This window comes from Cucurbita pepo, chromosome 9 (genome assembly GCF_057944985.1).
Source record: "Cucurbita pepo subsp. pepo isolate OVF chromosome 9, ASM5794498v1, whole genome shotgun sequence".
NCBI classification, from domain to species: Eukaryota; Viridiplantae; Streptophyta; class Magnoliopsida; order Cucurbitales; family Cucurbitaceae; genus Cucurbita; species Cucurbita pepo.
Genome location: NC_141806.1, coordinates 8,302,062 through 8,328,542, shown reverse-complemented (window position 1 = coordinate 8,328,542; position 26,481 = coordinate 8,302,062). Strand labels below are relative to the sequence as shown.

The window sequence follows — 26,481 nt, the reverse complement described above, 5'->3', positions numbered from 1 at the left end:
TTGCACTAACACCGTACTTACCTGGTAAATCAATTTTATAAGCATTGTCATTGATGCGCTCAAGAACTTGAAAAGGTCCATCTCCTCGTGGTAAAAGCTTAGATTTTCTTTGAGTAGGAAATCTTTCTTTTCGAAAATGCACCCAAACCCAATCTCCTGGCTTGAAGATGACAATCTTACGTCCTTTATTAATTCGGGTGGCAACCTTGGAATTTTGTTTCTCAATTTGTTCTTTTACTTGCTTGTGCAATTTATGAACAAACTCAACCTTGGCATTTGCATCAAAATTCACAAATTCTTTTGACGGTATAGGTAACAAGTCAATGGGGGTTAAAGGGTTAAAGCCATAAACAATTTCAAAAGGTGTGCATTTAGTAGTGCTATGAACAACCCTATTATATGCAAATTCTATAAATGGCAAACAATCCTCCCAAGTCTTAAGATTCTTATCAATAATAGCCCTAAGCATAGTAGTCATGGTTCTGTTAACAACTTCAGTTTGTCCATCCGTTTGAGGATGACAAGTAGTTGAATATACGAGCTTAGTTCCTAACTTACCCCATAAAACATGCCAAAAGTGGCTTAAAAATTTGACATCACGATCACTAACGATGCTTTTAGGAATGCCATGCAATCGTACAACTTCCCTAAAGAACAGGTCTGCAATATGTTTTGCATCATCAGTTTTGTGACAAGGAATAAAATGAGCCATTTTACTAAATCGATCAACCACAACAAAGATGCTATCATAACCTTTCCTAGTCCTAGGTAAACCTAAAACAAAATCCATTGATATATCAATCCAAGGACCATTAGGAACTGGTAATGGGGAGTATAAACCATGTGGTTGAAGCCTAGACTTAGCTTGTTTACATGCTATGCAACGAGCACAAACTTTATGAACATCATGTCTCATTTTAGGCCAAAAAAAATGTTCAGACAGCATATCATAAGTTTTAGAAACTCCATGGTGTGCCATTAAACCACCTCCATGAGCTTCCCTCACAAGTAGCTCACGTATGGAACAAGATGGTATGCAAAGTTTGCCTTTTCGGAACAAAAATCCATCTAACAACAAGTAATTATCCACAATGAGTCCTTTTTCACAAGATTCAACAAAAGGAGCAAAGAACATGTCATGTTGATACAAATCCTTTATGTGTTCAAAACCCAACAACCTAGCATTCAAAGTATTGAGGAGGACATACCTTCGTGATAAAGCATCGGCAACAATGTTCTCCTTACCTTGTTTATATCTTATGACATAAGGGAATGTTTCAATAAATTCTAACCACTTAGCATGTCGTCTGTTGAGTTTATTTTGTACTCTCAAATGCTTTAAACTTTCATGATCCGTATGAATAATGAACTCCTTAGGCCAAAGATAATGTTGCCAGGTTTGCAATGCACGAACCAAAGCATAAAGCTCTTTGTCATAAGTTGGATACCTCAAAGATGCACCAGTCAACTTCTCACTAAAGAACATTAAAGGTCTTTGATTTTGCATTAATACAGCACCTATCCCTACTCCACTAGCATCACATTCAATTTCAAAAGTAGACTCAAAATTAGGTAATGCAAGCAAAGGAGCAGAACTCAATTTTTCTTTCAAAGTATTAAAAGCAAGTTCTTGATCTTTTTCCCATATAAAGGATACATTTTTCTTAACAAGTTCATTCAAGGGTGAAGCAATTGTACTAAAATTCTTAATGAACCTACGGTAGAAACTTGCAAGACCATGAAAACTTCTTACCTCACTTACATTTTTAGGTGTAGGCCACTCTTTTATAGCCTTCACTTTCTCCTCATCAACCTCAACACCATTAGATGAAACTACAAACCCAAGAAAGTTAACTTTTTCCATGCAAAAGCTACATTTCTTTAAATTTACATACAAACATTCATTTCTTAAAGTAGTCAAAACATTGCGTACATGGGTAATATGATCATCTAAAGATTTAGAGTAAACAAGGATGTCATCAAAATAAACAACCACAAACTTACCTAAGTATTCTCGTAAGACATGGTTCATTAGTCTCATGAATGTACTAGGTGCATTAGTTAATCCAAAAGGCATAACCAACCATTCATAAAGACCATACTTGGTTTTAAAAGCTGTTTTCCACTCATCCCCAATATGCATGCGAATTTGATGATAACCCGATTTTAAATCAATCTTAGTAAAAAGACTACATCCATGCAATTCATCAAGCATATCATCTAATCTAGGAATTGGATGCCTATACTTTATAGTTATCTTGTTTATAGCCCTACAATCAACACACATACGCCAAGAACCATCTTTCTTAGGTACAAGAATAACTGGAACAGAACAAGGACTCAAACTTTCACGTACATACCCTTTAGCAAGGAGTTCACTTACTTGCCTTTGTATCTCTTCAGCCTCCTTTGGATTAGTCCTATATGCTGGTCGGTTTGGAATGGGCGCGCCAGGAATGAAGTCAATCTTGTGTTCAATCCCTCTAAGTGGTGGCAAACTACTAGGCATCTCCTCAGAAAATAAATCTTCAAACTCTTGCAAAAGCACAACAAAATCACTAGGCAAAGAAGGGTTAAGCATGTTAGTAAAGTAACAAGACCCCTTGCACATAAGTACAAGAATAGTCTGGTTAGAGAGCAAAACATTCCTAGCCTCACTTGATCTAACATACAAGCTTACTGATTTGGCTTTTCTCTCTTTTTTTTCTCTAGGCTGAGTGTTACTCTCTTGCTTTTCACTCAAGCTCATTTTTTCACCTGATTCTTTTTCAATCTCTGCTTTTGCATCAGCCTCTTGCCTTTTCTTTTCAAGTTTACAATGATCAATAAATACATCTTTTGGAGACAATGGAACAAGAGTAGTTTTTCTACCATTGTGAGTAAAAGAGTATCGATTTGCATACCCATCATACATTACCCGACGATCAAATTGCCATGGCCTCCCCAGTAGTAAATCTCCAACATGCATGGATACAACATCACATAAAACATCATCAACATATTTTCCAATAGTAAATGAAACAAGAGTTTGTTGAGTTACCCGTACTTCCCCACAATCATTCAACCATTGAAGCTTGTAGGGTCTTGGATGTGGTTGTGTCTTTAAATTAAGTCTTTTGACCAGAATGGAACTCACAACATTGGTGCAACTACCGCTATCAATGACAACACTACAAGGTACAGATTGAACAAGACAACGAGTTTGAAACAAGTTCTCTCTTTGGTCTAGGCCGTCCTCCTTAATGTGGGTGTTTAGAGCTCGTCGAGTAACCAAAGATATATGTGTAGGGTCCTCTTCGCTAAACTCCTCACTCTCATCAGTTTCCTCATTTATGTCGTCATGTGCCTCGTCATCCGTAACAATTTCTCCCTCCTTGATGGTCATAATTCTTGCATTTGGGCAATCTCTACTATAGTGTCCTACCCCTTGACATCTCCAACACTTTAAATCCCTATTTCGAACATTAGACTTTTCTACTTTTTCTTTCCCTGTTCTAGAACTCTCCCCTTTCTCAAATTTAGCTTGAGGCTTCTCATTAATCTCTTGATTTCTATGCTTATAATCAATGTTCTTACTATCCTTTTTCCATGTAGAAGTAGAATTGGGAAAAGTTTTAGAAGAATACCGTTGAGATCTTCTTTGGATTTGCCTCTCGATCTTAATTGCAATGTGCAACAACTCCTCAATATTAGAATAAGGCTGTAAATCAGTCTTGTCTGCAATCTCTGTGTTTAACCCATTAAGAAACCGCGCCATGAGAGCCTCCATGTCCTCATCGAGATCAAGTCGATCCATCAATGTATCCATCTCCTTGTAGTAATCTTCCACAGACTTGCGTCCTTGTTTCAATGCTTGAAGCTTTTGCGCCATGTCCCGTTGAAAATATTGTGGAACAAAACGCTTCCTCATGGACTCTTTGAACTCGTACCATGAATCAATTGGTGCTTCAAGGTTTCTTCTCCTACTTGACATCAATTTATCCCACCAAATTTGAGCATATTGTTTGAATTGAGCAATGCATAACAGTACCTTCTTTTTATCACTAAAATTATGACAGTTGAACACCGACTCCACCGTTTTCTCCCATTGAAGGTACTCCTCTGGATCGGTTTTGCCATAAAACTTGGGAAGTTTTAATTTGATGCTCCCCACGTTACGATCAATTCTATCATCATAAGGAACTCGTTGTTGTAAATTATGATACCTTCTTCCATGGTCTCGCCCTCGCATCAAGCCATGACCAACCGCATGTGGATTATCCTCGTGGTGATCAGAATTGTCGCCCTCATATGTATCGGTTGAGGGCGTAGGTTGTGGAATCCTCTGTCGTGCTTGATTTTGAATCTCCAATCTTCCTATTCGATCAGTCAACTCTTCTATTCCTCGAATTAGTCTTTCCATGGTTCGTTGTTGTGCTTCTCTCAATCGTGCATCAGTAATGTTAGTATTGTCGTCTGGATTTTCCATGCTACAAAAGAAAGGTAAAAGAAAAAAAAGGACCTCACAAGCGCTCCCTCACGTGTATTCACTCGTAAATGTAGTTCACTCGTGTTTAGCACTCAACACTCGAATTAATGTGTCACTCCCTTACAAACTCACCCTCACAATTGAGCACACACAAATCACACTCCAAAAAACAAATTGGGATGTGAGACAAGCTATGTTATAGAGCTAAGTGCAATTCAATGTGAATAGACAGCACACTCAATACATAAACAAGGGTATTGAAGGAGCAATCCGAATAACGACAAAGAAACGAATTAAAGAAAGAAAATGATTAAGGACTAATTGAGACGTAGGAACATATGAGAGTTACATATAATAATCAAGAGGAAAAAAGAAAGACATTTAACATCAATATGCTTTCTTTCTTTCAATGGTTTTTTTTTTTTTTTTTTTTTTTCCTTATTGGCAAAATCTAATCAATTTACCAACCAGAAAATTGATTTAGAAGATCTTAAAGAAGAATAAAGTGTTGATAAGATCCAGATCTAACACTTTAAAGAACAGAAAAAAAAAATGTATATTTTTTTTTTTATATATTTTTGTGATAGAATATGAACATTCTACACAAACTAAGAAAAAAAAAATAATCAGAGAATTAAAAGAGATAAGCGCAATGAAACATATATCCGATCTTGAGCCTAAAGCTCTGATACCAAAATGATATGGAAATCAACCCAAGGGAAAGTATGGAACGGATTACCTTGATGATCAAGATCAAGAGTAAAGAAAACTCGTTTCTGAACTCGTGATTCGAATCACTCCACAAGAGGTTTGATCATTACCACTTGAATGACTCTACATGCAAGTTCTAAACACAAGAATTTGCAAAGAAAGTTTAGCTCTCAACAAAGCTAAAATAGAAATTCTATTCTCAATTCCAAAATCTGATGTCTAATCAAAGAAAAGAAGGCTTTATATAGCCTTTACAAACCTTAACCTATGTGATACATAACTCCAAAATTAAATGGGCTAGTAAATGAGAAATACCCTAGTTAATGGTGGAATATAGTAACCTATGTGGGTTACAATATAACCTTAACTCCTATATTTAAAACTAGCTTAAATATGAAAACAAATAGTTAAACTATAATTAAATAATGCAAATAATAAAATGTGCTTATTAGTCATCCTTGGACTATTTGATATTCAGCGGAGTTCATTAAATGCAACTTAAAGTGCATTTAATTCATCTCTGTCTTGAAGCTCAACTTTGTATAACATATAAGGGAGGTCACCAACGTCTTCTAGAATTTCCTTTGATGAGCTCACCATAGCTTGAATATAACTGTATAAGGTTTGTTGTAGCTTCTTGGCTCTCGTTCTTGTAATTGGACCTTGAGGTATGGAAATTCCTTGGTCGTTGTTCATATCACAAGGACCATTAGGAACTGGTAATGGGGAGTATAAACCATGTGGTTGAAGCCTAGACTTAGCTTGTTTACATGCTATGCAACGAGCACAAACTTTATGAACATCATGTCTCATTTTAGGCCAAAAAAAATGTTCAGACAGCATATTATAAGTTTTAGAAACTCCATGGTGTGCCATTAAACCACCTCCATGAGCTTCCCTCACAAGTAGCTCACGTATGGAACAAGATGGTATGCAAAGTTTGCCTTTTCGGAACAAAAATCCATCTAACAACAAGTAATTATCCACAATGAGTCCTTTTTCACAAGATTCAACAAAAGGAGCAAAGAACATGTCATGTTGATACAAATCCTTTATGTGTTCAAAACCCAACAACCTAGCATTCAAAGTATTGAGGAGGACATACCTTCGTGATAAAGCATCGGCAACAATGTTCTCCTTACCTTGTTTATATCTTATGACATAAGGGAATGTTTCAATAAATTCTAACCACTTTGCATGTCGTCTGTTGAGTTTATTTTGTACTCTCAAATGCTTTAAACTTTCATGATCCGTATGAATAATGAACTCCTTAGGCCAAAGATAATGTTGCCAGGTTTGCAATGCACGAACCAAAGCATAAAGCTCTTTGTCATAAGTTGGATACCTCAAAGATGCACCAGTCAACTTCTCACTAAAGAACATTAAAGGTCTTTGATTTTGCATTAATACAGCACCTATCCCTACTCCACTAGCATCACATTCAATTTCAAAAGTAGACTCAAAATTAGGTAATGCAAGCAAAGGAGCAGAACTCAATTTTTCTTTCAAAGTATTAAAAGCAAGTTCTTGATCTTTTTCCCATATAAAAGATACATTTTTCTTAACAAGTTCATTCAAGGGTGAAGCAATTGTACTAAAATTCTTAATGAACCTACGGTAAAAACTTGCAAGACCATGAAAACTTCTAACCTCACTTACATTTTTAGGTGTAGGCCACTCTTTTATAGCCTTCACTTTCTCGTCATCAACCTCAACACCATTAGATGAAACTACAAACCCAAGAAAGTTAACTTTTTCCATGCAAAAGCTACATTTCTTTAAATTTACATACAAACATTCATTTCTTAAAGTAGTCAAAACATTGCGTACATGGGTAATATGATCATCTAAAGATTTAGAGTAAACAAGGATGTCATCAAAATAAACAACCACAAACTTACCTAAGTATTCTCGTAAGACATGGTTCATTAGTCTCATGAATGTACTAGGTGCATTAGTTAATCCAAAAGGCATAACCAACCATTCATAAAGACCATACTTGGTTTTAAAAGCTGTTTTCCACTCATCCCCAATATGCATGCGAATTTGATGATAACCCGATTTTAAATCAATCTTAGTAAAAAGACTACATCCATGCAATTCATCAAGCATATCATCTAATCTAGGAATTGGATGCCTATACTTTATAGTTATCTTGTTTATAGCCCTACAATCAACACACATACGCCAAGAACCATCTTTCTTAGGTACAAGAATAACTGGAACAGAACAAGGACTCAAACTTTCACGTACATACCCTTTAGCAAGGAGTTCACTTACTTGCCTTTGTATCTCTTCAGCCTCCTTTGGATTAGTCCTATATGCTGGTCGGTTTGGAATGGGCGCGCCAGGAATGAAGTCAATCTTGTGTTCAATCCCTCTAAGTGGTGGCAAACTACTAGGCATCTCCTCAGAAAATAAATCTTCAAACTCTTGCAAAAGCACAACAAAATCACTAGGCAAAGAAGGGTTAAGCATGTTAGTAAAGTAACAAGACCCCTTGCACATAAGTACAAGAATAGTCTGGTTAGAGAGCAAAACATTCCTAGCCTCACTTGATCTAACATACAAGCTTACTGATTTGGCTTTTCTCTCTTTTTTTCTCTAGACTGAGTGTTACTCTCTTGCTTTTCACTCAAGTTCATTTTTTCACTTGATTCTTTTTTAATCTCTGCTTTTGCATCAGCCTCTTGCCTTTTCTTTTCAAGTTTGCAATGATCAATAAATACATCTTTTGGAGACAATGGAACAAGAGTAGTTTTTCTACCATTGTGAGTAAAAGAGTATCGATTTGCATACCCATCATACATTACCCGACGATCAAATTGCCATGGCCTCCCCAGTAGTAAATCTCCAACATGCATGGATACAACATCACATAAAACATCATCAACATATTTTCCAATAGTAAATGAAACAAGAGTTTGTTGAGTTACCCGTACTTCCCCACAATCATTCAACCATTGAAGCTTGTAGGGTCTTGGATGTGGTTGTGTCTTTAAATTAAGTCTTTTGACCAGAATGGAACTCACAACATTGGTGCAACTACCGCTATCAATGACAACACTACAAGGTACAGATTGAACAAGACAACGAGTTTGAAACAAGTTCTCTCTTTGGTCTAGGCCGTCCTCCTTAATGTGGGTGTTTAGAGCTCGTCGAGTAACCAAAGATATATGTGTAGGGTCCTCTTCGCTAAACTCCTCACTCTCATCAGTTTCCTCATTTATGTCGTCATGTGCCTCGTCATCCGTAACAATTTCTCCCTCCTTGATGGTCATAATTCTTGCATTTGGGCAATCTCTACTATAGTGTCCTACCCCTTGACATCTCCAACACTTTAAATCCCTATTTCAAACATTAGACTTTTCTACTTTTTCTTTCCCGGCTCTAGAACTCTCCCCTTTCTCAAATTTAGCTTGAGGCTTCTCATTAATCTCTGGATTTCTATGCTTATAATCAATGTTCTTACTATCCTTTTTCCATGTAGAAGTAGAATTGGGAAAAGTTTTAGAAGAATACCGTTGAGATCTTCTTTGGATTTGCCTCTCGATCTTAATTGCAATGTGCAACAACTCCTCAATATTAGAATAAGGCTGTAAATCAGTCTTGTCTGCAATCTCTGTGTTTAACCCATTAAGAAACCGCGCCATGAGAGCCTCCATGTCCTCATCGAGATCAAGTCGATCCATCAATGTATCCATCTCCTTGTAATAATCTTCCACAGACTTGCGTCCTTGTTTCAATGCTTGAAGCTTTTGCGCCATGTCCCGTTGAAAATATTGTGGAACAAAACGCTTCCTCATGGACTCTTTGAACTCGTACCATGAATCAATTGGTGCTTCAAGGTTTCTTCTCCTACTTGACATCAATTTATCCCACCAAATTTGAGCATATTGTTTGAATTGAGCAATGCATAACAGTACCTTCTTTTTATCACTAAAATTATGACAGTTGAACACCGACTCCACCGTTTTCTCCCATTGAAGGTACTCCTCTGGATCGGTTTTGCCATAAAACTTGGGAAGTTTTAATTTGATGCTCCCCACGTTACGATCAATTCTATCATCATAAGGAATTCGTTGTTGTAAATTATGATACCTTCTTCCATGGTCTCGCCCTCGCATCAAGCCATGACCAACCGCATGTGAATTATCCTCGTGGTGATCAGAATTGTCGCCCTCATATGTATCGGTTGAGGGCGTAGGTTGTGGAATCCTCTGTCGTGCTTGATTTTGAATCTCCAATCTTCCTATTCGATCAGTCAACTCTTCTATTCCTCGAATTAGTCTTTCCATGGTTCGTTGTTGTGCTTCTCTCAATCGTGCATCAGTAATGTTAGTATTGTCGTCTGAATTTTCCATGCTACAAAAGAAAGGTAAAAGAAAAAAAAGGACCTCACAAGTGCTCCCTCACGTGTATTCACTCGTAAATGTAGTTCACTCGTGTTTAGCACTCAACACTCGAATCAATGTGTCACTCCCTTACAAACTCACCCTCACAATTGAGCACACACAAATCACACTCCAAAAAACAAATTGGGATGTGAGACAAGCTATGTTATAGAGCTAAGTGCAATTCAATGTGAATAGACTGCACACTCAATACATAAACAAGGGTATTGAAGGAGCAATCCGAATAACGACAAAGAAACGAATTAAAGAAAGAAAATGATTAAGGACTAATTGAGACGTAGGAACATATGAGAGTTACATATAATAATCAAGAGGAAAAAAGAAAGACATTTAACTTCAATATGCTTTCTTTCTTTCAATGGTTTTTTTTTTTTTTTTTTTTTTTTTTTTTTGCTATATATTTTTGTGATAGAATATGAACATTCTACACAAACTGAGGAAAAAAAAAAAAAAAAAGAGAATTAAAAGAGATAAGCGCAATGAAACATATATCCGATCTTGAGCCTAAAGCTCTGATACCAAAATGTTATGGAAATCAACCCAAGGGAAAGTATGGAACGGATTACCTTGATGATCAAGATCAAGAGTAAAGAAAACTCGTTTCTAAACTCGTGATTCGAATCACTCCACAAGAGGTTTGATCAATACCACTTGAATGACTCTACATGCAAGTTCTAAACACAAGAATTTGCAAAGAAAGTTTAGCTCTCAACAAAGCTAAAATAGAAATTCTATTCTCAATTCAATCTGATGTCTAATCAAAGAAAAGAAGGCTTTATATAGCCTTTACAAACCTTAACCTATGTGATACATAACTCCAAAATTAAATGGGCTAGTAAATGAGAAATACCCTAGTTAATGGTGGAATATACTATGTGGGTTACAATATAACCTTAACTCCTATATTTAAAACTAGCTTAAATATGAAAACAAATAGTTAAACTATAATTAAATAATGCAAATAATAAAATGTGCTTATTAGTCATCCTTGGACTATTTGATATTCAACGGAGTTCATGAAATGCAACTTAAAGTGCATTTAATTCATCTCTGTCTTGAAGCTCAACTTTGCATAACATATAAGGGAGGTCACCAACGTCTTCTAGAATTTCCTTTGATGAGCTCACCATAGCTTGAATATAACTGTATAAGGTTTGTTGTAGCTTCTTGGCTCTCGTCCTTGTAATTGGACCTTGAGGTATGGAAATTCCTTGGTCGTTGTTCATATCACTTCCTAAAAAGCATATCATCGAACACCATATGATCTTGCACATGTTTCCCTTCTAAACATTGCATATACACATCATAAAATTCAGATTTTTCAACTTTGTACAATTCAATCATGTGTTTAAAACCAAGAATTTTTGCAGTAAGGGAAGAAAATAAAGCATACCTTCTTGATAATGCATCTGCGACCACATTATCCTTCCCCTTTTTGTAATGGATTACATAAGGAAACGTCTCAATGAATTCCACCCATTTAGCATGTCTCCTATTTAGCTTTGTTTGGCTTTTGAGGTGCTTCAAACTTTCATGGTCCGTATGAATAACAAACTCTTTTGGCCACAAATAATGTTGCCAAACTTGCAAAGCCCTCACAAGTGCATATAACTCTTTGTCATAAGTCGGATAGTTGAGTTGTGCTCCATTAAGCTTTTCACTAAAGAACATGATTGGCCTTTTTTCCTGCATTAAAACAGCCCCTATGCCTATCCCACTTGCATCACATTCAATTTCAAAAGATTTATCAAAGTTAGGTAAAGCAAGACAAGGTGCATTGGTTAATTTATCTTTCAGTTCATTGAATGCATTCTCTTGTTTTTCCTTCCATTCAAATTTCACATGCTTTTTAACAAGTTCATTCAATGGTGATGCTATACTACTGAAATCCTTAATGAATCTCCTATAGAAACTAGCCAAACCATGAAAAGATCTTACCTCGGTTGCATTTGTGGGTGTTGGCCATTCTCTAATAGCTTTTACCTTTTCTTCATCAACTTGTACTCCCTTCTTTCCAACTAAGAACCCTAGGAAGTTGACTTGGTCTAGACAAAAACTGCACTTTTTGAAGTTGGCATAAAGCTTCTCTTCTCTAAGTATAAACAAAATTTTCTTAACGTGCAAAATATGATCATTCAAGCTTTTTGAGTAAACAAGGATATCTCATCAAAGTATACAACAACAAATTTTCCAATATAGTCTCTCAAAACATGATTCATTAGCCTCATAAAAGTACTTGGTGCATTTGTAAGGCCAAATGGCATAACGAGCCACTCATAAAGCCCAAACTTTGTTTTGAAAGCCGTTTTCCACTCATCTCCCACATTCATTCGAATTTGATGATAACCACTTTTAAGATCTATTTTTGAAAACAGATTAGCACCATATAATTCATCCAACATGTCATCCAATCTAGGAATAGGGTGTCGATACTTTACCGTGATCTTGTTGATGGCTCGACAATCAACACACATCCTCCACGTGCCATCTTTCTTGGGTACCAAAATCACAGGAACTGAACAAGGACTCATGCTTTCTCTAACATATCCTTTATCCATGAGTTCTTCCACTTGTCTCTGAATCTCCTTAGTCTCGGTGGGATTGGTCCTATAGGCAGCCATATTTGGAAGAGTTGCCCCAGGTACGAAGTCAATTTGGTGTTCAATCCCTCTTAGAGGGGGTAACCCCGTACATGCATCTTCATGTGGAAATATGTCATTGAATTCCTGCAAAAGAGACTTAAAAGCACTTGGCAAAGCATCATCAGTTTTTGGTTCCATTGCTAAACACATTCCTTTGCACATAAGTACAAATTTTGGTTCTTGGGCTAACATATTCCTCATTTTTCCCATTCTTATAACCAAACTCACATTTTCTCTCTTTTCTTCAAAATCATTTTTTTTTCTCTCTTGGTTTTCACTCATCCTTTGCCCCTCACTTTTCTCTCTTTTTTTTCACTCTTATCTCTCTCTTTTACCTTAGTTTCTTCTCTCCACTGTTGTTCTTCATATTCTTTTCTTTTCTTCTCTAATTTCAATTGGTCACAATGTACTTCATATGGAGACAATGGAAGTAAAGTAAATTTCTTCCCACACAAAGTAAAAGTATACTTGTTCATCAAACCATCAAATGTTACCTTTCTATCATATTGCCAAGGTCAGCCGAATAAGATGTCCCCCGCATGCATTGGTACGACATCACAAAGAACTTCATCTTTATATCTTCCAAGAGTAAAAGAAATAAGAGCTTGGGAATTCACCTTAATTTCTTCTTTGTTTGTTAACCAATGAAGTTTGTATGGTTTTGGATGGGGATGGACAGAAAGTTGAAGTCTTTTTACAAGGAAGCTGTTTACCACATTTGTGCAACTTCCACTATCAATCACCAAGCTGCATGGGTTTCCTTTGACCAAACATCTTGGGTGGAACAAGTTTTCCCTTTGATCTTCAAATTTCTCTTCCTTGATTTGAACATTGAGTACCCTTCTTGTGATCAAAGATATGGAATTACCTTCTTCAACATACTCATCATCATATGCTGCGATTTCTTCCACAAGCTGTGAATCATGATCCTCACATTCATCATCTGAATCAAGTATACCATTCCTTATCACCATAACTTTTTTATTAACACACTCTTTGCTCATGTGTCCAAACCCTTTGCACTTCCAACATTGAATAGAACTAGACTTCTCCTTTACCGTCTTTGAAGCTTCATTCTTTTTACCAATGAAACTCTCAGCCTCCACTCTTTTAGCAGCCACAAACTTTTCTTTTGGTGACATTGATTCATTTCTATTCACAAAACTATCCTTGTTCCAAGTTTTAGAATTTGAAAAGGTGTTAGTTCGTGATGTGTACCTTTTTTAATGCTCTTTTTCTTCCTTCATTTGGTCTTCAATTTTGAGAGCATAATGATACATGTCTTCCAGATATGGTGGTGGATTTCTGTCAACAAGATGAGCAATTTCTCGATTCAAACCTCCAAGGAATCTAGACATGGTATCTTCTTCTTCTTCTCTAACATTTGCTCTTTCCATCATAGTTTCCATCTCTTGATAATATTCCGCCACACTTTTTGTTCCTTGCCTCAAACCTTGCAATTTAGTTTTCAAATTTCTTTCATAATGTTTTGGAACATACCTTTTTCTCATGGCTTCTTTAAGTTCTTCCCATGTCTCTATTGGATCCTCCTCTTTTCTTCTTCTCTCAGATTTGAGATGTTGGTACCAATCACCAGCATGATTGGTAAATTCGGCAATAGCAAGTCTCATCTTCTTATTTTCACTATAGGTGTTGCAATCAAACACATGCTCTATCTTTCTTTCCCACTGCAAGTATGCCTCAGAATCTGCCGTTCCACAAAAGGGTGGGATTTTGAGTTGAACTCCCCCATCTCTATCTTCATGTACTCTTTCCATCCTTCTAGGTTGCATAATAGTTGCATGGTTATTTCTTCCTCTCCATCTACCATCAACTTGTCTTTCTTGTACTACTATATCTTCATCTTCACGTAATGTTCGTTCTTGTCTTTGTTGTTGCGCCCTTCTTTCTTGCTATCTTCCATCATCATTTCCATCATACCTTGAATTGCTTGAAGAATGATTGTATTAAGATCTGGTACTGGTGGTACTGCTTCTCCATTATGTGACATTTTGTTATCAAGGGAACTCTCCACACTTCTCACAAAATTTCACTTAGGGACACTCGTGTTTAACACTCAAAGGTAGGCTTTTGGTACTAGGTCAAGAATTAAAGGCTGACTTTTTTTTTTTTTTTTCTTTTTGGTGCAATCTTGCTTTAAGCTTGATTATAACCAATTCAACAATCAATTCTAACAAGCTAAGACTAGTATCTCAAGGATCAAGAGCTTGAAAATAAATGATAAGAACTTAATATATATATTTTTTTCAGAACTGATTTTTTTTTTCGAGAATCTGAGAGAGAGAAAAAACATGATAGAAAAAAAAAATAACAATAAAGATATTTCACCTCTAGAGCGGCCAAAGAACGTCGACCAAATGCTCTGATACCAAATGATAAGCGCCAACAATGCTGGAACTTGCAAAGCTAGAGGTCCTTCTAGAATCCTTGCAAAACGTTCACAGAAAAAGCTAACTTAACGAATTGATTCCAACCAAGAGCTGGTTAGAAGATGAATGACTCTTAGATCGAACTTGGAATCTATGATGGTCACTCTTAGATACCAAGACAATTCACTCCAGAATTTGCTTGATCAAAACTAATTCAATGAATCGGTTTAAACATCAAACCTAAAGCAAGGTTTGAAAAAGAATAACACCAAAAGGGTATCAAGAAAACATAAAAGTTTTTTTCTGTATTCAACAAAATCCCCCAAACATGAATATTACATGCCTTTAAATAGGCCCAGAAGATAACCCTAACAAAATAAAGTTCAGCCACCAACCACTAATAAATGCTATTAAATACAAATTGAAGAATATAAGGCAATTCATACAAACTATTAATAAATGCTATTAAATATAAAATGAAGCAAATAAGGCATTAATAATTTCCTTAATTGGTAATTCAACTACCAGAGGCAAGTCTTCTAATTACTTTCCAATATCAGCCACTTCATTATCTTCTTGATTTGATATGCTAATGCTATAAAGATTTTTGGGCTCAAAAGTCTTTGTTTCAACCGGTACACTAGCTAGCTTTTGAAGATGCAATGTATAGGTCTCTTGAATCTTCTTAACCTTGCTTCTTGTAATCGGTTCTTCGGGTACATGCACGTGATTAGTTGTTGGATTCATATCAATTTTGATTGGAAACATTCCTCTAATTCATTCATTCCCTGGGAACTTCTATAGTCAGACTATACAGAATCGGGATCAGACACATATTGCAAAGCCACGCCGGTATCTATTGCCGGGCAGAATTGGACCATAACGGAATTTCAGTCTATACCCACCACACCATAATATCTGATTGGGGAGGATAGAATGAGAGAGTGATCAAAAGCAAGGATATGGGCACGGCTCGAGGGAGTAGGAAACAGAAAATATCTATTCTAGTTCTATCATCAGCTATGGGTTCGAATCTAAGAGAAATTCTCGAGAATGTTTGCTACCCGGAAATTGTTTGGTCTTTCCTGACTCACTCGAATAAGGAGAACAAACAAATGGAATGGGATCAGCGGAGATCCGGTATTTTCTTCATTCTTAAGTAAGGAATTACAAAAGAAATTCTTTCAACAAGGATTGGTCGATGAAATCAGAACCAGAGACTGAATCTTGATATACCTTATAAAACAATACATTTTTCTTACCGCCGGATATATTGTATTGGCAGCTGCAGATCATTTGATTGGACTGAAATTGGGAATGGGTACACTTGCCGGTATGGTATGAATCATTTGAAAAAGAAAGGGATTCGCTCTGTCGCCGGTCTCTTACAAGATCAATTCGGATTGGCTGACGTTCGTTTAGAAAATATGGATGGTTAGAGGAACTATATGTGGATTAGATATAAATTGATACCGACTCTTCCCTCAGAATTTGGTAACTTCCACTCCATTAACAACCACGCCACAGTTGAATCTGTTTTCGGATTACACCACAGGTATCTCAAGTTTGAGATCGAACTCATCCATTGACACAACTAGTTCATGGGAGAAAATTGAGTGATTTGGGGCCAGGAGGATTGACAGGGCGAACAACTAGTTTGACGAGATAGCCAGCCATCCTAGTCATTGTGGACCCATTTGCTCAATTGACACGTCTGAAGGAAAAGGAATGAATGTTGGACTTATTGGATCATTAGCAATTCATGCAAGGATTAGTCATTGGGGATCTATCTCGATAAACTCCATTTGATGAACTGAGAGAGGGAGAGAGAGATCAAAGTGCGGATGCTTTATTTATCACCAAGTATAGATAGATTCATACTATATGGTAGCGACAGACAGGAAATTCTTTGGCACTGAATCCAGGTAAGGTATTCCGGAAGAACAGATTGTTCCAGCAAGATACCCAGCCAGGCATTCTTGACTATTGAATGGGAACAAGTTCATCTTCGAAGGCTTTTTCCCTGACATTTTCTATTGGAGCTTCCTTATTGAACATCATGATGCGAATCGTGCTTGAATGAGTAGTTTGAATATGCAACGGCAAGCAGTCCCGCTTTCTCCGGCAAGGGCATTCTTGGAATAGAACTCGGTTGGAATGGAACGCCCCGCGTGATACGATGAGGAATCAACTACAAGGGGAATAAGATTCGGATTACCTTGTTGATCGAATATCTCAAGGCAAGAACACTTGATTGAGATTCGAATCACTCCACAAGCAAGATCGATCATGTCTAGCTTGAATGACTCTTGTTGATCAAATATCTCAAACACTTGTTTGAGATTCGAATCACTCCACAAGCAAGATTGATCATGTCGAGCTTGAATGATTCTACATGCAATCTAAACTACATAGAATTGCAAAGAAACTTAGCCATTGGCTAAAGAAAAGCACAAATGCTTCTTTTACTATATTTTCCAAGTCTTCTTACAAATACAACATACATGGCTTTATATAGCCTCAAAAATGAAACTACTAAAGGTATTCCAAGAGTTGTAACATTCCTACTTTATGGCCATAATTAGCCATTATGTAAATGTAACCGAAATTAAATAAAAAGTCTTAAAATACAATAACTCTAAATTACTCTAAATTGTAACCCACCCAAAATTTACAACAATCAAACTTCATTCTTCTTCAATGTAGCATGAATTGAAACATCTTTTTGATAATTTTGACAACCTTTTCTTCACATCTTCATTGAAGTATATTGTATGATTGATGTCTCTTGGTTCATATCATTCTCCACTTCTTCAAGAGGATTCGTCCTCGAATCTATTTGTGTAACTTTGCTGCAAAAAATAAGTTATGGAAATACGACGGACCTCACAACACTCTCTCAAGAGTATATGCTCAAGGAATTTTAGGCCACTCTATTTGCACTCATTTATACAAATGAAGCTCTCATTCTCACCTCTCAAATTTTTTTTGTAGAGCCCAGATTGGATTTTTTTTTTTTTTTTTTATTTTGGATCGATTAAAAACTAAAAAGATAAAAAACAAATTGAAAAGAAACGCAAAGGAAACATATATCCGATCTTGAGCCTGAAGCTCTGATACCAAATAATACGATGAGGAATCAACTACAAGGGGAATAAGATTCGGATTACCTTGTTGATCGAATATCTCAAGGCAAGAACACTTGATTGAGATTCGAATCACTCCACAAGCAAGATCGATCATGTCTAGCTTGAATGACTCTTGTTGATCAAATATCTCAAACACTTGTTTGAGATTCGAATCACTCCACAAGCAAGATTGATCATGTCGAGCTTGAATGATTCTACATGCAATCTAAACTACATAGAATTGCAAAGAAACTTAGCCATTGGCTAAAGAAAAGCACAAATGCTTCTTTTACTATATTTTCCAAGTCTTCTTACAAATACAACATACATGGCTTTATATAGCCTCAAAAATGAAACTACTAAAGGTATTCCAAGAGTTGTAACATTCCTACTTTATGGCCATAATTAGCCATTATGTAAATGTCCATTATGTAAATGTAACCGAAATGAAATAAAAAGTCTTAAAATACAATAACTCTAAATTACTCTAAATTATAACCCACCCAAAATTTACAACAATCAAACTTTATTCTTCTTCAATGTAGCATGAATTGAAACATATTTTGATAATTTTGACAACCTTTTCTTCACATCTTCATTGAAGTATATTGTATGATTGATGTCTCTCAGTTCATATCATTCTCCACTTCTTCAAGAGGATTCGTCCTCGAATCTATTTGTGAAACTTTGCTGCAAAAAATAAGTTATGGAAATACGAAGGACCTCACAACACTCTCCTCACGAGTATACACTCAAGAAAATTTTAGGACACTCCTTTTACACTCAGTTACACAAATGAAGCTCTCATTCTCACCTCTCAAAATTTTAAATAGAGCAAAGATTGAATTTTGAACTCTGGGTCGATTAAAAACTAAAAAGATGAAAATAAATAAAAATCAAATTGAGAAGAAACGCAAAGGAAACATATATCCGATCTTGAGCCTGAAGCTCTGATACCAAATGATAAGATAAGGAATCAACTACAAGGGGAATAAGATTCGGATTACCTTGTTGATCGAATATCTCAAGGCAAGAACATTGTTTGAGATTCGAATCACTCCACAAGCAAGATCGATCATGTCTAGCTTGAATGATTCTTGTTGATCAAATATCTCAACGCAAGAACACTTGTTTGAGATTCGAATCACTCCACAAGCAAGATTGATCATGTCGAGCTTGAATGATTCTACATGCAACCTAAACTACATAGAATTGCAAAGAAACTTAGCCATTGGCTAAAGAAAAGCACAAATGCTTCTTTCTATATTTCCCAAGTCTTCTTACAAATACAACATACATGGCTTTATATAGCCTCAAAAATGAAACTACTAAAGGTATTCCAAGAGTTGTAACATTCCTACTTTATGGCCATAATTAGCCATTATGTAAATGTAACCGAAATTAAATAAAAAGTCTTAAAATACAATAACTCTAAATTACTCTAAATTGTAACCCACCCAAAATTTACAACAATCAAACTTCATTCTTCTTCAATGTAGCATGAATTGAAACATCTTTTTGATAATTTTGACAACCTTTTCTTCACATCTTCATTGAAGTATATTGTATGATTGATGTCTCTTGGTTCATATCACCGCGGCTCGAGATTCAGGGGTTGCCGCTAAAGCCAAAACAATACAAAATATAGGCACTGCCGTCAACAAACAAAGGAAAGACTCCCTCCATCCATCCAGCAAGATTCATTCAAGAAAAAGAGAAAGGAAAGAAAGAGAAGCGACTAAACCTCTTCTCGTCTCACAATTCCATTGCCTGAACCGGAGCACCAATATGACCGTACGCCCTGATTGAACATTAATGAGAGTTGTAAGTCTTTGTTTGAATAAATGAAGAAGTTAGCATTCAGGAGAGGAACGAAGTGGAAGTGCGAGACCTTACGGGAGAGGAAAGAAGAAAGATGAAACCGAAGAAAACCTGAACCTATTTATTCAAACACTGATCAAGATCCTTTCTTTCACTCTTGAACAAGGGAAAAGACAAAGAGAAAGCCGAAACTCAAGACTCAACGAAAGAAGAATTGAAGACGACTTGACAGTGAAAGAAAGAAGGGAAAGAGAAGGGAGACTCCTTATGAATGAGAGTGAACTACTGAACCTTCAAGTATTTCAAGGAAAGACGAAAGAAAGATGAATGAGAGTTTACGAACTTCACTCAATAACTTGTCCCTGATTTCACTCAAGACTCGGTAAAGCATATTCTCTGATTCCCTCTTCTTTCCAGTCGAGCATATGAAATCCTGAACCTTTTCTTTGACGATATTCCCTATTTATTCCTCGGTCAAGCTATTTGTTGAAGAACCTTTCTTTACAGTCGAGCTGCTGAATAGCATAGTGTTTAGAAGAAAACTGAACTGCTTCTCTCCTATTTATTCTTTATAGAGGTAAATGGGTTCATTCAGTAGCTAATTCATGGACTCTCTCTGATTTCACTGTCAAAGAGGAAGAAAGATGAATTAGACTTAACTCCTTTTCCTATTTATTCACTGGAAACAAGGGAAAGCCGAAACTCAAGATTAACGATCCGGAACTCCCTTTCCTCTCCCTTTCACGAACAGTAAAGACGAAAGATTCATTCTCTCTCCTTTACAGTTCAAGAATAAATGAATGAGCTGCTTTGAAAGACTCAACCTCAACCCTGACCCGATATGACCTGAACAGTAAGGAAGTGGTAGTAGCATCAAGTGTAAGCCTTACAACGATGCAAATCCATACAAGGAATGGCTTCTCACTTTCTATTCATGAACTCTGACTAGTTCACATTTATTCATGCTCAGATTATACCTCATGCTGGGCCTTTTAGAAGGTTTTGCCTTATTTAGGCACATCCAACCAATCAATCCCCCTTCCCAAGAGCTAAGGTAAGGTAGCTGGAAAGGAAGTAGGCAAGGATCATTCGTTAGAATGAGCTTGAATAGGGCTTCTTACCGCCCTCCCTTCACTATCAATCAGCGTCAGATAGATATGACGAGGCATTAGGGGAGTTGACTTTGGTCATTCGAAGGGGGATGAAGGTCGCAAGGTGGGATTGACCAACAGGATAGATTGTATGGGCTATTTGCCTTAACAACTGAATCAGTAGTATCAGCTACTCAATGAGAGGATACATTCGGGCGTTCTAACTCCCGTTCTAACGCTTAATCCGTTACAGCAACTGAAAAGAAAGATAGAAGAATGAAATGCGCAGACAAGCTCGCTTTAGGTGGGAACTCAAGCCATTCTACTTCGGGACAATGGGAAACTAGTCTCATGGCTGCATGCTCTTCTTCCCGATCCCGATTTCCGAGTTATATAGCCTGGATGGGAGCTTTCAAATACCTCTCTTATACAGCTCCTTGTTCTATTTGAGTAGCTTGGTTTGGTTAGCAGCTTGGCATGAGTAGCTTGGAGTTTAGTAATTGCTTGGGACTTGCCTGTAGTAAAGCCTGCAGTTATAAGGCTTTGGGGGAAGCACGCAAGCAGCATTTGATGTGGGAGTCAAGGTGATATGAACTGAGAGACATCAATCATACAATATACTTCAATGAAGATGTGAAGAAAAGGTTGTCAAAATTATCAAAATATGTTTCAATTCATGCTACATTGAAGAAGAATAAAGTTTGATTGTTGTAAATTTTGGGTGGGTTATAATTTAGAGTAATTTAGAGTTATTGTATTTTAAGACTTTTTATTTCATTTCGGTTACATTTACATAATGGCTAATTATGGCCATAAAGTGTGAATGTTACAACTTTTGGAATGCCTTTAATAGTTTCATTTTGAGGCTATATAAAGCCATGTATGTTGTATTTGTAAGGTAGACTTGGAAAATATAGAAAGAAGCATTTGTGCTTTTCTTTAGCCAATGGCTAAGTTTCTTTGCAATTCTATGTAGTTTAGATTGCATGTAGAATCATTCAAGCTCGACATGATCAATCTTGCTTGTGGAGTGATTCGAATCTCAATCAAGTGTTCTTGCGTTGAGATATTTGATCAACAAGAATCATTCAAGTTAGACATGATCGATCTTGCTTGTGGAGTGATTCGAATCTCAAACAATGTTCTTGCCTTGAGATATTCGATCAACAAGGTAATCCGAATCTTACTCTCCTTGTAGTTGATTTCCTTATCTTATCACAAGGCAAAGAAAGAAAGGGTGGGTTTTGAAAGAATAAATGAATAAGGGTCAGATTGAAAGCTCACAAGAAGCGTCTTCTGCGTGCTAGGCCTACCATACAGGAAAAGCTGTCTTTGATTGGCCGTTGAAAACAGAGGGCGATCAAGTACAAAACATAGTTATGCCTTGAGCTCCTCAAGAGTGTACTCCGCGGTCTAATTATGCTTACTGAGATAGTCTATCAACTTGGCTTAAGAACCTTCAGATCTTCAAAGGAACTTCTCAAGGTACCGTTACCGTAAAAAAAGCCTATTAACGAGGACCACATTAGAGTCTATATCAAACCAGTCTTCACACTTGGATAGGTTGTCTAAGACCACTTGATTGGGGACAGACAGTAGTATCCTATCTTGTGATGCCTAGAGGACAAGAGCTCGTTCATAAACTCATTCATCGCCGAAGAAGCAAAAGAGAAAGGGGAGTGGAATGAATCTGAGAAAAGGAACGAATCCGAGTTCAAAGATGCGACTAGGAACTCAAAGTCGAGGTTCGAAGAAGATGCTCACAGGATTGGCAATGAAGCTCAGTCTGAGTCTGATTCTTCTGAGTGAAGAACTCCCATAGTGATTTTCTTAACTACTGAAATCGCGTGAAGGAAGAGAAGCTAAGGCGAGGGGAGGGGCATAAAGTAGTAGCTAGAGTAGGAGCAAAAGCTGTAAGACCGAGTTTACGAGGCGAACGAGCGAAAGCGGCTCGAACCATAGCGAGAGGAGTGAGGTCTTGTCATAGTTTGAGATGAAAGTTTTTGTAAGATGTCTCAGTGGATTCAGTTGCAAGGGAATCTTCTTCAAGCGGAGGTGCTGAGATACTCAACTAAGCAGTCCTTTCCCTCGACGGAAACCTCTTTCATCACAGTCTTGTAGGAGAACTCGCCCAAAGGTTCATTCCTTCCCTACCCTATTGGATAGGTGTGTTGACAAAGGAAGTAAAACAAGAAGGGGCACATTGCTAGAAGGACAAATTCCCACTCTTAGCATTACTGAATGCAAGGTTAGCGTCCTACCTTCTTCTTGATTTTCCCCCTACCTAAGCTAAGTGGAAAAGAGAAGAGAGACCAGATACCAGAGAATCAACCAAAACTGGGACATCACCAGAAGAAGCAGAAGTCAAGAAGCTAGGGGTTTCAAACGAAACTGATGGACAACCAAGAGATGATTTTCCTCAACAGGAAGAGAATGAGGTAGCTCAGCATCTAGCTCAGTAGCAGCGAGAGAGGAGTCTACTAAGGAGTGAAGCTCAGTCATATACCCTAATAGTTCGTATCTACTCTTCGATCTATCTTCCGGTTAAGATAAGGAAATCGGGGAATCTACTAAACGAATAAGTGTGCAGTATTTCATGATTCTCTGAACTTCTTCATCAAGTAAGTTGATATGTACCAAGAGACATCAATCATACAATATACTTCAATGAAGATGTGAAGAAAAGGTTGTCAAAATTATCAAAAGATGTTTCAATCATTCTACATTGAAGTATATTGTATGATTGATGTCTCTTGGTACATATCATTCTCCACTTCTTCAAGAGGATTCGTCCTCGAATCTATTTGTGTAACTTTGCTGCCAAAAATAAGTTATGGAAATACGACGGACGTCACAACACTCTCTCAAGAGTATATGCTCAATGATATGTACCAAGAGACATCAATCATACAATATACTTCAATGAAGATGTGAAGAAAAGGTTGTCAAAATTATCAAAAGATGTTTCAATTCATTCTACAATGAAGAAGAATGAAGTTTGATTGTTGTAAATTTTGGGTGGGTTATGATTTAGAGTAATTTAGAGTTATTGTATTTTAAGACTTTTTATTTAATTTCGGTTACATCTACATAATGGCTAATTATGGCCATAAAGTATGAATGTTACAACTCTTGGAATACCGTTAGTAGTTTCATTTTTGAGGTTATATAAAGCCTTATATGTTGTATTTGTAAGCAGACTTGGAAAATATATAGAAAGAAGCATTTGTGCTTTTCTTTAGCCAATGACTAAGTTTCTTTGCAATTCTATGTAGTTTAGATTGCATGTAGAATCATTCAAGCTCGACATGATCAATCTTGCTTGTGGAGTGATTCGAATCTCAATCAAGTGTTCTTGCGTTGAGATATTTGATCAACAAGAATCATTCAAGCTAGACATGATCGATCTTGCTTGTGGAGTGATTCGAATCTCAAACAATGTTCTTTCCTTGAGATATTCGATCAACAAGGTAATCCGAATCTTATTCCCCTTGTAGTTGATTTCTTTATCATATCATAAGTCAACTTTGATCTTCTTCCTAGCAGCTAACATCTCTGGGCTACCGATCCATCAGTAAACGAGAGGTCGAAAGTTGCGACCATTGAGATCTTACTTTGATTTTGATACGGAAAATCTCTAACCATAGAAATAAGAAAGACGACTTGATGCCCCGAGTCAAAAACTAATTGATTTCGTAGTTGAAACCATGTCAGTATAGCCTGCTTCAGTTGCTTTTGCTTTGTGCTCTTCTCTTCTTCCTGACCCTGAAATGCGGGAAGGTAGTCTATGTTAACCTGGAAACTCTGCCTCTGTGAGCCTTTTTTCTTTCCTTCTGGTCTAGTGGCATAAAGGCTGCTATGCCTTCTCATATATCAATCCAATGTTAGACCTCATCTCATCAAGAAATAGCGTCTCGTATATAGACTCACCCTTCAGACTATCAGTTCCTTGCTTTCCCCTGTCCTGGGTGGGGCTTTGTTTGACTGACTTGCTTTCGTGCTTGATGGTAGGTGTCATTCTCATAAGGTTTATCCTATAATTCTAATAAGGTGAAAACTCATCATCAAGGCGGTTTTCTTTCTAGTTCTACTGTCGAAGAACTCACTTGGGGACGGACAACCTACCTAATTAAGAAAGTTGACTTCCTCCAAACAGCATGCATCTCAGATAAGGAAGAGCAAACTACAGCGACTGACAGGTGAACTCAAGATCTCTATTTTACTCCTGAGGAGGAGTGAAGTGATTAGAAAGACCTAACCTTTGACTAAACATCGACATCGAGTCAATTACACATAGCAAGCATATAAGGCAACTTCAAAAGAAGCTTACTTAATAAAGAAAAATAGATCATTGGATAAATCAGTCAAAAGCCGCCTCTACAGCCTTTCCTTCTCCATCCACCTTGGGAGTCAAACCACCTTGTTTGGGCTGGGAGTCAAAACGGATCTAAAGACCTTGGTAAATGCACCGATTGTTCCGACCTTCCTTACATGTCCTTTCAGGGTGACCAGCCCGCCTCCTTCTTCGGCCTTCTTCTCGCCTTGCGGTGAGCACCAGCACCACATGCTGACTGTGAGACTGCCTTAGTGCAAGAAATACCTGAAATGGGTGCACGAACTACCAGAAATGGACCTTCAATAGAGCGAGCTTTTCCTGGCCTTTTCTCGGGATCGATCTTTCATGATCGGAAACATTGAGATGCCAAAAAAGTCCCATGCCTTTCCAGACCAACCAACCCGGCCCTCGAAAGTCTCTATGCATTTTGGGAGCTGGAGCAGTCAAAGAATAAAAAAGAATAAGATGTCAGTATTGAATAGTCTAATTGATTGAAGAAGAAAATGAACGATCAATTATAATAGTTTACATGAAGGAAAGAAGAAACAGAAAGATTAATGATCCTTTTTTACAGTTCAAGAATAAAGAGAGTGAACTCCGGAACCTGAACCTGACCCTTTAGTAAATGAATGAAGAACCTTTACTGTGTTTGATTGAAGAAGAAAATGAAAGATGAAGGAAAGACAAAACGAAAGAAGAATTAGACAGAACAGAACAGGACTATTACTGATGAACCAGATTGAACTCTTTTTCCAGTAAAGACCATTAATTAATTAATTCTATCCTATATGACTGTAAAACCTCGTAATAGGTTTTTCCCTAACAGCTGAAGCTTCAAGCTAATAAATTCTATCCCCATATAACTGTCAAAGTTCGTAAGACCTTTTTCCCTAAGGAAAGCAGCTTCAAGAAAAGATTTTGTATCCAGCATAGGGGTAAAACATTAAAAGAGCTTTTTCCCTAATAGCGGGAGCTGAAATCAAATCTTTTTTATCCAGCATAGGGGTAAAACATCAAAATCCCAGTCAAATGGGCCGAGGTAATGAATAAGTCAATCCTCAACTCAACAAGAATTCTCGTTCACTGTCAGACTGATTAGACTGATCCTACTGATTGAACTCTAGAGACTTCCTGATAAGATAAGGAATCAACTACAAGGGGAATAAGATTCGGATTACCTTGTTGATCGAATATCTCAAGGCAAGAACACTTGATTGAGATTCGAATCACTCCACAAGCAAGATCGATCATGTCTAGCTTGAATGACTCTTGTTGATCAAATATCTCAAACACTTGTTTGAGATTCGAATCACTCCACAAGCAAGATTGATCATGTCGAGCTGGAATGATTCTATATGCAATCTAAACTACATAGAATTGCAAAGAAACTTAGCCATCGGCTAAAGAAGAGCACAAATGCTTCTTTACTATATTTTCCAAGTCTACTTACAAATACAACATACATGGCTTTATATAGCC

General features: G+C 37.0%; 2 protein-coding genes across 2 annotated transcripts; both read right to left on the bottom strand.

Annotated features, from left to right (window-relative positions):
- Positions 1-1,871: 1,871 nt before the first annotated feature.
- Positions 1,872-3,625, bottom strand: LOC147791234 (uncharacterized). Its single transcript, XM_087126592.1, has 2 exons — positions 1,930-3,625; positions 1,872-1,879 (listed from the first exon to the last, which is right to left on the bottom strand). The coding sequence occupies exons 1-2, from the start codon at positions 3,383-3,385 to the stop codon at positions 1,872-1,874; spliced, it is 1,464 nt and encodes a 487-aa protein (XP_086982718.1). The 5' UTR covers positions 3,386-3,625.
- A 3,322-nt stretch (positions 3,626-6,947) lies between these two features.
- LOC147791233 (uncharacterized) lies at positions 6,948-8,429 on the bottom strand. The gene is made up of 4 exons (XM_087126775.1): positions 8,422-8,429; positions 7,790-8,374; positions 7,006-7,751; positions 6,948-6,955 (listed from the first exon to the last, which is right to left on the bottom strand). Exons 1-4 carry the CDS (start codon positions 8,427-8,429, stop codon positions 6,948-6,950), a joined length of 1,347 nt encoding a protein of 448 aa, XP_086982901.1.
- Positions 8,430-26,481: the final 18,052 nt, after the last annotated feature.